General features: G+C 37.4%; 1 protein-coding gene across 1 annotated transcript; it reads right to left on the bottom strand.

Moving 5' to 3' along the window:
- Window positions 1-8,275: 8,275 nt before the first annotated feature.
- LOC133800073 (protein PIR-like) lies at window positions 8,276-9,153 on the bottom strand. Its single transcript, XM_062238049.1, has 2 exons — window positions 8,948-9,153; window positions 8,276-8,667 (listed from the first exon to the last, which is right to left on the bottom strand). The coding sequence occupies exons 1-2, from the start codon at window positions 9,151-9,153 to the stop codon at window positions 8,433-8,435; spliced, it is 441 nt and encodes a 146-aa protein (XP_062094033.1). The 3' UTR covers window positions 8,276-8,432.
- Between the last annotated feature and the right edge of the window lie 1,692 nt (window positions 9,154-10,845).

Genomic DNA, 10,845 nt, shown 5'->3' with positions numbered 1-10,845 from the left:
TACCCAGAGTGTGCGAGGTGCAGAAGACGCCATCCGGGCGAATGTTGAGCCAAGGCCTATTATGTGTGTGGGGTGGTGGGACACCTCAAGAAGGACTGCCCAACAATGAAGAAAGGAGAAGTAGGGAAGGTGGACAGCTTGAATCCAACTCGAGTGTTCACCTTGACACAGGCAGAGGTCGAGGCTAGTCCCTCGGTTGTGACAGGTCAGCTTTCTAGCGCTGGCTCTCCTTTTACTGTATTGATTGATTCTAGTGCTACACATTCATTTGTTTCTAGTAAGGTGATTGATAGATTGTGTAGACCTAGTGAGTACTATACTGTGGGGTTCGGGACTATATTGGCTACAGGAGAACTGGTAGTTTCTAGGAGATGGATTAGAGCACTGCCAGTGATGGTTGATGGTAGGGAGCTATCCATAGACTTGATTGAGTTAGGTATGGAAGACTTTGATATGATTCTAGGGATGGATTGGCTGGTTAGATATAGGGCTACCATTGATTGCAAGAAAAAGATGGTGACTTTTGAGCCTGAGGGAGAGGATCCCTTTATGTTCGTGGGTACAGTATGTGGACCCCGCATACCCTTGATTTCAGCGCTGAGAGCTAGGGACCTATTATAGGGAGGATGTATAGGTTTTCTGGCTAGTGTGGTGGATACTACCAAAGTGTTGCCAACAGGGCCAGGAGAGACCAAATTAGTTCGTGAGTTCTTGGATGTGTTCCCTGAGGATTTACCGGGGCTGCCGTCGCATAGGGTGATTTAGTTTGTTATTGAGTTAGCGCCGGGGACAGAGCTAGTGTCGAGGGCACCATATAGGATGGCGCCGACAGAACTGAAGGAATTGAAGATACAATTACAAGAGCTTCTGGATTTGGGATTTATCAGGTCTAGCTACTCGCCATGGGGTGCTCCAGTTTTGTTTGTGAAGAAGAAGGACGAGACTCTAAGGATTTGTATAGACTACAGAGAGTTGAACAAGTTGACCATCAAGAATAAGTACCCTCTACTAAGGATCGACGACTTGTTTGATATGCTGCAGGGAAATACAGTATTCTTGAAGGTTGATCTTCAATCTGGTTATCACCAGCTGAGGATCAAGGACGAGGATATACCGAAGACGGCCTTCCGAACAAGGTATGGGCACTATGGGTTTTTGGTCATGTCATTTGGTTTGACCAATGTCCCAGCAACCTTCATGGACCTAATGAATAGGGTGTTCAAGGACTTTTTGGATTAGTTTGTGATTGTCTTCATCGACGACATCCTAGTGTACTCCAGTTTAGAGGCAGAGCACGAGAAACATCTTCGACAGGTGTTACAGAGATTAAGAGAACACTGGTTGTACGCCAAATTTAAGAAGTGTGAGTTTTGGCTACCAGAAGTGACATTCCTTGGACATATCGTTGGTGAGGATGGGATTAAGGTGGATCAGTCTAAGGTGAAGGCAGTGAGAGATTGGCCGAGGCCAAGGAATGCCTCAGAGGTTAGAAGTTTTCTCGGGTTAGCAGGTTACTACAGACAGTTTGTGGAAGGATTCTCGAAGATTGCTGCACCAATGACAGAGTTGACATGGAAGAATTTGAAGTTTGTATGGTCAGACAAGTGTGAGAATATTTTTCAAGAATTGAAGCGACGACTTATTACAACACCTGTGTTGAGTCTTCCTTCGGAGGAAGGAAAGTTTGTGGTATATTGTGACGCGTTGAGGTTGGGTTTGGGTTGTGTGTTGATGAAGAATGAGAAAGTTATAGCTTATGCATCACGACAGCTGAAGGAGTATGAGCAACGGTACCCTACCCATGATTTAGAATTGGCAGCGGTGGTATTTGCACTGAAGGTGTGGCGACATTATCTGTATGGAGAGAAGTGCAAAATATACACCGATCACAAGAGTTTGAAGTACATCTTCACCCAGAAGGACCTGACCATGAGGCAGAGGCATTGGCTGGAGTTGGTAAGGGACTATGACTATGACATTCATTACCACCTAGGAAAAGTCAATGTAGTGGCGGATGCATTGAGCCGGAGAGGCTCGGGGCAGTTGTTTAGTTCTACTCAAATATTGAGAGAGTTGGCAGAAGAGATGTCCAGAGCAAGGATAAAGTTAATGATGGGCCGGTTGGCCAATATTACTTTGTAGTCGACCCTACTATAGTAGATTAATGAGGGTTAGTTGGTAGATGTGCAGTTACAGGAAGTTAGAGAGAATGTCTTAGCGGGTTAGGCTAAGGACTATTCCATTTCTGAGGTTGGATTGTTACGCTATCAAGGACGGATCTGTGTTCCGACTAATATGGGGATTAGACGAGAGTTACTGGATGAATCGTATACTACGCCATCCTCAATGCATTTGGGTACCACAAAGATATATCAGGATCTACGGAAGTTGTATTGGTGGCCGGGATGAAGAAGGATGTGGTGGAGTACGTGGCCAAGTGTTTGACCTGTCAGCAGGTGAAGGCTGAGCCTCAACGACCAGCGGGATTGCTACAACCTTTGGGTATTCCCGAGTGGAAATGGGAGGATATTACAATGGACTTTGTGGGAGGTTTACCCAGGACAGTGGGGCTTCATGACTCGGTGTGGGTGATAGTGGATAGATACACCAAGTCAGCTCACTTTCTGCCAGTGAGGACGACTTATACTGTGGACCAGTATGCAGAGCTATATGTGAGGGAGATCGTGCGTCTCCATGGAGTTCCCAAGTCTATAGTGTTAGATCGGGATCCTATCTTTACTTCCAAGTTTTGGGGTGGATTACAGAAGGCTATGGGAACCCAGTTGATGGACAGTCTTTCAGCACAACCTTTCATCCTCAGAGTGATGGACAGTCTAAGAAGACAATTCAAGTATTGGAGAACATGCTCAGAGCATGCGTGATAGACTTTGAAGGGTCTTGGAGTAAGTATCTCCCGTTGATTGAGTTTTCTTACAACAACAGTTATCAATCAACGATTGGAGTAGCTCCATATGAGATGTTATATGGGAGAAGATGTAGATCACCCATTCATTGGGATGAGATGGGTGAGAGGAGGTATTTGGGACCAGACATGGTTAAGAAGACTAATGAGGCCATTGAGAAGATTCGAGCTCGAATGCTCGCTTCGCAGAGTAGACAGAAAAGCTACATTGATCCTAAGCGTAGGGACGTGGAGTTTTAGGTTGGGGACCACGTGTTTTTGTGAGTCTCACCACTGTGAGGAGTGAGAAGATTTGGGAATAAGGGCAAGCTAAGCCCTAGATTCATTGGACCCTTTGAGATCCTAGAGAGGATCGGGCAGGTGGCTTACAGGTTAGCGTTGCCACCATCGTTGTCGGGAGTTCATGACGTATTCCATGTTTCTATGCTTCGGAAGTAGTCTCAGATACAACTCATGTGTTGAAGCATGAGGACTTGGAATTGCAGATAGATTTGTCTTACGAGGAGCGACCGGTTTAGATCTTAGACAGAAAAGATAAGGTTCTACGGAACAAAATGATTCCTCTAGTTAGAGTGTTATGGAGAAATAATAGGGTCAAGGAAGCGACCTGGGAGCTTGAGGCAGCAATGTGGGATCAGTATCCCGAGTTATTCAGGTAAATTTCGAGGACGGCATTCTCAGTAGAAGGGGATAGTTGTAACAACCCAAAATCACTAATAAGGCCTAAGGGCCTTAACACTACAAGAAAAAACAGTATTCATAACACTTAAAAACTGCTAACCGGGACTATTGATAGCACTTCTGAAAATGCTAACATAGCCCTTGTTATTAAAAGTCCAGTCTTTTCTATAACAGTTTTTGAATGTTATGTTCGGTGTTATCTTAAACTATTCAATAACACATTTTTAGGTGCTATAATATTGAAATAATAACATTTAGATAGAGTTTTTGGTTATAAATTTAAAGTTTAATCCTGTACTTTTTTCATAACACTTTTCAACTGTTACATTTGATTATTTTGATAACATTTTTAGTTTGTTATATTATATAAACCATAACGATTTTTTACGCTTATAATATGTTTCTAAATCATAACATATTAAGGTTTTTTATTGTGATAATGGTACTTATAAGTTTTTTTTTTAATTAAAAGATTTTCATTATTGTATTTTGATAAAAAAAAATCAAAATTAATCATAAATTATAATTCTCAATAGATTGATAAACCATAAGTATTACATTAAATAATAACTAATTCAAACTCTGAATGTGTCTATTTCATGAGATCTTAGTTCTAACTTAAGTTTGAAAGCATAACATAATAAAGTCTTATAATCTTGAACATTTTTTACTTCAAAAATGAAAAACAAAAAATTACAAGATACACAAAAGTAAACCATGCATGAAACTTGCTCCATCCTTCAATTCAGCATCCTTTGTGCACTTGTCTTTGTTGTGAGTCCATTTGTTGTGCACTTGTCATATACCTGTTTCCCTTTCTTCCACAGGTCCATGTGTAATCCTCTTTGCAATAAAGCCAGTTGTAGTCCACAAAAGGCCTATTGCTGTCAAATCTGACTTAAACAATAAAAAGGAAGAAGGAGATGAGAAATCATTAAAATTCCAGGGAAAAAAAATATCAAAAGCATGAGCACTTCAATGAGGGGAGGCAAAAAAAACAATACAACATTATTAACAAAGGAATTGCAGTCTTACATTTTTCTTCCATCAAGTATGGCTGAATTTCAAGTGCCGACTCATTCTCAGAGTCGTCATCATCACTAAGAGATAAATCAAGAAAATACAAAGTATTAATAGAAACTAGCGAGATCTCTAACAATCAATGTGATATCACATACCATAGAAATATCATAGAAGTTTGTCATGAATACACAACAGCTGAATAAAGCTTTTGATGACAGAATAGGGATGCAAAACTTGAATTGATAAATGGAATATAAGTAAAGGAAAACAATCAAGGCCAGTTAAATGCATACCTAACAACCATATACTTCACACTAGTTAAAACAGAACATTTCACAAATGACAAATATGGAATAGAATATAGAAATAAGTTGAGACAACTGCAGTTATATAAATATAGAGAGAGAGAGAGAGAGAAAGAGACCTTTTCTGAACTATGAGGCCTTGAAAGTGAGTATCAAAATCTGAAATTCCAGAGCTTAACTGGTCAGAAACCATTGATGCTTCTGCTGCTTCAGCAACGCCCAAAAGCTTTAAAAACTCATTCCAACACTCAGCACCCCTCCATAGAACCTTAGCTGCAAGACCATAATACCCAACATCATTAACATCTTACATGAACACCCTATTACATTAACTGCGAATTGTCTAAGAATTTGGCCAACTAGAACTAAATAAGTTAATCACAAATTTAAATGTTGTATTTATCTTTCCTGAAACTTCAAAGAAAAAAATAAAAATACTATTCAATGCAACGGTACCCTAGTCGCATTGAAGTCCCCGCTGTTACAACACCATCCCCACAGTCCCACCTCCATGCTAACATCTGCAACAACAGAGAAAGAAAGAGAGAGAATGAGATCGTGAGTGAGAGGGAAAGAACTAAATCTGGAGACATAAACAGATGTACATATATCCTTGTATATATATAATACCTATACATGAAATAAATACATCAAAATAGAACAACATCAAAGCAGAAACAGAACTAAGAAAACTTAAGAAAAAATATGACAGAAATGGCAAAATAGATAATGAGAGTCACTAAGGAGGGACAAGTGACTAGCATAACAACCAAATAATAATCGCACCACACTTAATTCATAGTAACTGCTCATTAAAAGTTCTATGCATCTACCTTTATATAATATGCAATGTCCTAATGGGAATTTATATTTGGAAAGACAACCAAAGAAAAAAAGTTACTTTTTGTAAACAAAAGTAGACCCTACAAGCAAACAAAATTAACAGAAAACAGATGAAATATTGAATACACCATAACAGATGAAAATACTCATCACAAGCTAAAATGACATGGTGAAAACTTATAAGAAATCAAGCTATAGAATCATGCCTTGTGTAGTCATGATAGCAACAAAAAGGATTATGCCAATAGGTTGCACCTTAAAAAAATGCCAAGCTTTATGCATTTTAATTTCTCATTAAGACCTGGCTAAAAGCATTGAAGCAATCAATACAAAATATTATATTACCACTGTGTCAAAAAGCAATCAGTTGAATATTTATATTAGATGAAATTAGCGCATAAATGATCAACTCTTAATAATGGACCCATTCTAAAGATACTTTCATCTTTTACCAAAACATTGATAAGTGCTTATAATAACTCTTAAAAAAACCATATTAATTATCAAAAGCATCAAACAAAGAAGCCTAAATATGATTTTGATTAAGAGCTTATCCAATTTTAGTTTAAGGATTAGGTTGTTTAGTTCTACCTCTTTTTATGAATTCCTACTTTGTAGGACTCAGCTAAGCGGCTGAAGTAATTCTTTTGTTTCTTAGTGAAGTGGATTTAACAATGTTTTAGTGTTTCCTTCCTTAACCAGCTTTACTGGTTATGTAATCTTCCTTTCATCTTATTGTTTGTTTTATCATTTTATTCTTCTTTTGACGATATGATTTTTGACAACTTGTAAGTTTCAAATTAACTTCATAACTATTACTAATTTTTTAAAGAAAACATACTAATCTATATACTAAAATTTATCAAAGTGCACCAGACACTGTATAAGACTAAAAATATTCCTGTCCAGTCATTTCTACTGAAATCCAGTCCAAAGGTTTATTTAAATAACTAACTTCTTCGTGTGACTGGAGAATACATACCACAAGCGTAAAGCAAGCAACTAATGGCATACAGAACAGTTAGCTAAATATAGTAAGTTGTCCCCCGAAACCTATGCACACAAAGGAGCCAAAGACAACATATTATTAGGCAGTATAAAATGCTCTGAACTTACTTGCATTTTGGGTGTTGATCGCAGCCAATAAAGTAGCCGACACCGAATCGACTGACTTTAAAAACCAATGTGCCCTCAAAACAGCTAAGAAGCAAAACCATGAAATAGACTAATTAAAATTTAAAAATAAATAAATAAGCATTTAATTAGGCAGCATAGACATTCCCCATTAAAGAGGAATAATAGAAATCATGCCCCCCCTAAAAAATGATTAGCGCCAACCTTGAAAAGGAAAAAATTTAAAACCATCTAAGAACCATTATGCAAAGAAGGAAAAATAAATGTAGAGAACTTTTGAAATGCAATTCAGAAATGTAAAATAGAGAGGACAAGAATATTTTTACACAATACATTTTGCATAAAACTTTGCTATTACTTAATGTTGAAATTATCATTGATTCTAGGTGATATTACAGCCGTATTTTACAGCTGTGATCAGTTATTAATTTTCTCATTTGTAATAATGCTGATAGTATGCAATCAGAATATATCTTTATAAGCAATTAATTAGGAGAAAACTCTTATATATTCAACCTTAAATGAATGAATAAATTGCCTGCATATGGAAGCGAATTTTCAATTATCAAATGGCCAAATTATCACAATCCAATTTGGTTGTATCCTCAATTAGACAAGTGCCAATGATCTCCATTTCCTAATTACAAAAAAAGACATAAAGGTAGTGTGCAAAACATAGTATTTCAGGCAAAAAAATAAGTAATAAAATAGAAGAACAAATTTACAAAACATGCAAAATTTAAATCTAATTTCATTTCTTTTCACTTCTGTGATCAAGAACCTAAAATATGCAAATGAAATACAATTGCAAAAACTGATATGCCAATAATCATAGTTTAACTTTAAGAGAGTAGAGCTTCAGATCACACTTATAATATACTTAATAAGCTAGCTATAACAAATAAAAACACTTAGTGATACTATAATAAATAAGAGTTCAAGCAAATGTTTTGCAACTGTTAATGAGACAAGAAAACAACAACAAAACAACAACAAAACAAAAACCTGAACACCAGGATGTGTCTCATGCATGAACTCAAACAATTTGTTCACAACAGTTTTTAGGAACTTCCAGTGAGCTCTTAGAAACCTCGGGTACTGTCCAACAACATACCTGCAGAAAGAGAGGAGGATTATGTACAAGATTTCAAAAAAGTACTGGTTGTATACCTCCAACCAAGTTTCTCATAGTTCTCAAATTTACTCAATTAAAATCAAGTGGCTAAAATTCATGGTTTCTACAAATGACCAAAGAATCTGGATGTAATGAGGTGTTATGGCCTGGGGCAGATCTCAAAAATTTGAACACGAACATGTAAACATATGCGAACACGGACATCATATTGCCCTAGTAGTTTTTTTAGAAACAAAGGACCACAACTTGTATTATTACTGACAAGAATAATACAAACAGAAGAAGGTGTACAAAGATATTGCCCTAATAGTTAAGTGAAAAAATTTGAACCAATTCATCATAAAGTGTTTCCTTTAGTCCAATTCATCTCAAACATAAGTTTTTACAATTATTTTGATAATAGAAACTGAGCTAACATCAAAGAATTAAAACACACAAAAATAGAAACATTAATTAAAAGTGAGAGAAAAGAAACCTGAGAAGCAGTTGGTGCAACAGGCCTAGGGAAAAATACATTTCCTTTGCTTTCTTCCCCTCCATGCTGCAGAGAATGCATCTCAGATTCAGACTTGCTTGTGTTTGCCATCCAATCTGCTGAAAGGGTCCGCATATCAGAAAGAATCCTGAAAATTAGCAATCAAATCAACATATAAGTTTTTTGGAACATCCTACTCGTAATACAACTAATATACATAATAGGATATTAAATGAATTAGCCTTGAAATTCAGGAAAGGAAATATTTTCATTTGGAAATTTGTTGTGTCTTACTAGTGTAATGATTCTAGGCATAGTGTATATCAGGGTAGCATCAACTTTTTAGATGGAATGTCCAATTGAGTCAATCAGAGTAAATAACAAATATGTTAACCATTTAAATAACTAAAAACAAAGTAAAATCCCACCTAGAGAGATCCTTCTTCTTCTGAAAGGTAGTCCTCAACATAGTAGCCAATGTATTCTGGACAAAATCCTGGACCTCTGCATGTATTGTTTCCCATAAAGCATCAGCCACCAATGTATCACATTGCTGCATCATGGATCCAATGCTTTTAACATAGCTAACAAGTTCAACCAGGGCTTTCCTTTCCTCTGAACTGTAATTATACATATGTATCAAGTGAGAAGCTAAAATCTCAAACCATATAAACAAAGCTAAGCCGGCAACAACTGTCTACCCATGTAAATTATATAAACCAATTACATTAGTAAATGTACTGAAACGTGGGTATATCAATGTGAACCGGCTACTATAATTTATAGTAATGCTCTACAACATATTGCAAAGCAGAATATATATATTTAGGCAACTATTTCAGTTATGTGTGCGTATATCCATGCATATAACTCAACGTAATTCCATTGTTCACATTAGCAATAATCTATTCATAATATCTACATTTATTTTTAAGCAGAAAAAGCAAAAATGAGACGTTTTAACCAAAAGGGTGCTCTGCCTTCTTGTAATTTATTCCAAAAATATATTAACTCATTGCCAAGAGATTGAGCTCAAAAGGTAGCACAAACTACACAATCGTAGTTCTCAAATATCCAAAATATATATATATATATATTGAAAAATTTGCATTAGAAAATCTTCCTCAAATTTCCCTCGTTCACTTAGGCAAATTGAAAAAACTCAGTTGAGCAATTGAGAAATATATTAAGCTTCAAATTTGGCATTAAGGGATAGCATAATTAAAAGATTATACTTTCTTAACTTATAAAATGCAGTAAATCTGACACCGCCATCCTAATATTGTCCAAATTTTCCATACTTCACGTCTTCTAGTGAATTGAACCCAAAAATAAAGTTAAAAAACCAAATTCGAATTGCGGCAAAAAGAAGAAACATAGCAGAAACAGACATAACATGTAGGTACCTTCTTGAGCTTCTGAAGGATTCCGGCGACGGCGGAGCGTAGTGAGACCGCATCGTCGCGGAGTCGGATCACATCGCGGGTGGCCCGTGGCACGCGAAGTAGGGCAGCGGAGCTCTGCTCCTCTAGCGAGGCAGAGATCTCTTCAGATACGATTTGGAGCCTCATCTCCAGATCGACGAGATGGTTATCGACTGAGTCCTCCGGGTGCCGAGTCTGACACGCCGAGTTCACCCATTTCTTGGGATCGAAACGCAAAAAGCAAAAATCACATAAAACGCAAAACGCAGACACACAAAACGCAAAAAACAAAGCAAACCCAGATCACAAAAATCATCGAAAAACTTGAGGGAAAAGAAGAATTGACGAGAGAAAGAGTCGAGAGAAGGAACATACTCGTGTGGAGGTAGAGAGAGATGGTAGTAGCTTCGCTCAAGAGCTTATTACAAAGAGGGCACGTCATGCATGCCTCCATCCCTCCTCGCTTTAACAATCTGACCCACCATATCTGTGTGCGACTCCCTCTCTCGCTCTCTCTAGGCTGAGAAATTGGTGTCTATTGAAATGGCATTCGACTCAAATAAATTGAATATATATATACATTGATTATATGATATTAATTGAAATCTAAATGCTAAAAAACAAAAACAAAATACCTCACAGAAAAACAGAGGTCCAGCGGGAGAGATATCAGAGAGAAAGAATGACGGGGAAGCTGGCACAGTCATGGTGCGTTTCAGCGACTCGCATGAGAGAGAGAGGGCTGAGGAAACTAAGTGAGAGAGAGAGGAAGAGGAGGTGACACTGATTTAGGGAGCTGGTTTGGGTAGGTTAGGGTTTAGGGATTCAATGAGAGCAGATGAGGGATTAGACCAAAAGTTTCACATGGCGCCTTATTTCTTTTTCATTTGGCGCCTAACACA

The sequence above is a fragment of the Humulus lupulus genome, chromosome 9 (genome assembly GCF_963169125.1).
Source record: "Humulus lupulus chromosome 9, drHumLupu1.1, whole genome shotgun sequence".
NCBI classification, from domain to species: Eukaryota; Viridiplantae; Streptophyta; class Magnoliopsida; order Rosales; family Cannabaceae; genus Humulus; species Humulus lupulus.
The sequence above is the reverse complement of the archived record's forward strand: the minus strand, read 5'-3'. Positions and strand labels throughout refer to the sequence as shown.

Bases quoted from the DNA above. Each gene is read 5' to 3' on its own strand.
- LOC133800073 (XM_062238049.1), bottom strand. From the start codon at position 9,153: ATGTATAATTACAGTTCAGAGGAAAGGAAAGCCCTGGTTGAACTTGTT. The intron at 8,668-8,947 runs GTGGGATTTTAC...GCTAATTTTCAG, and splicing joins AAGAAGAAGGATCTCTCTAG to GATTCTTTCTGATATGCGGA.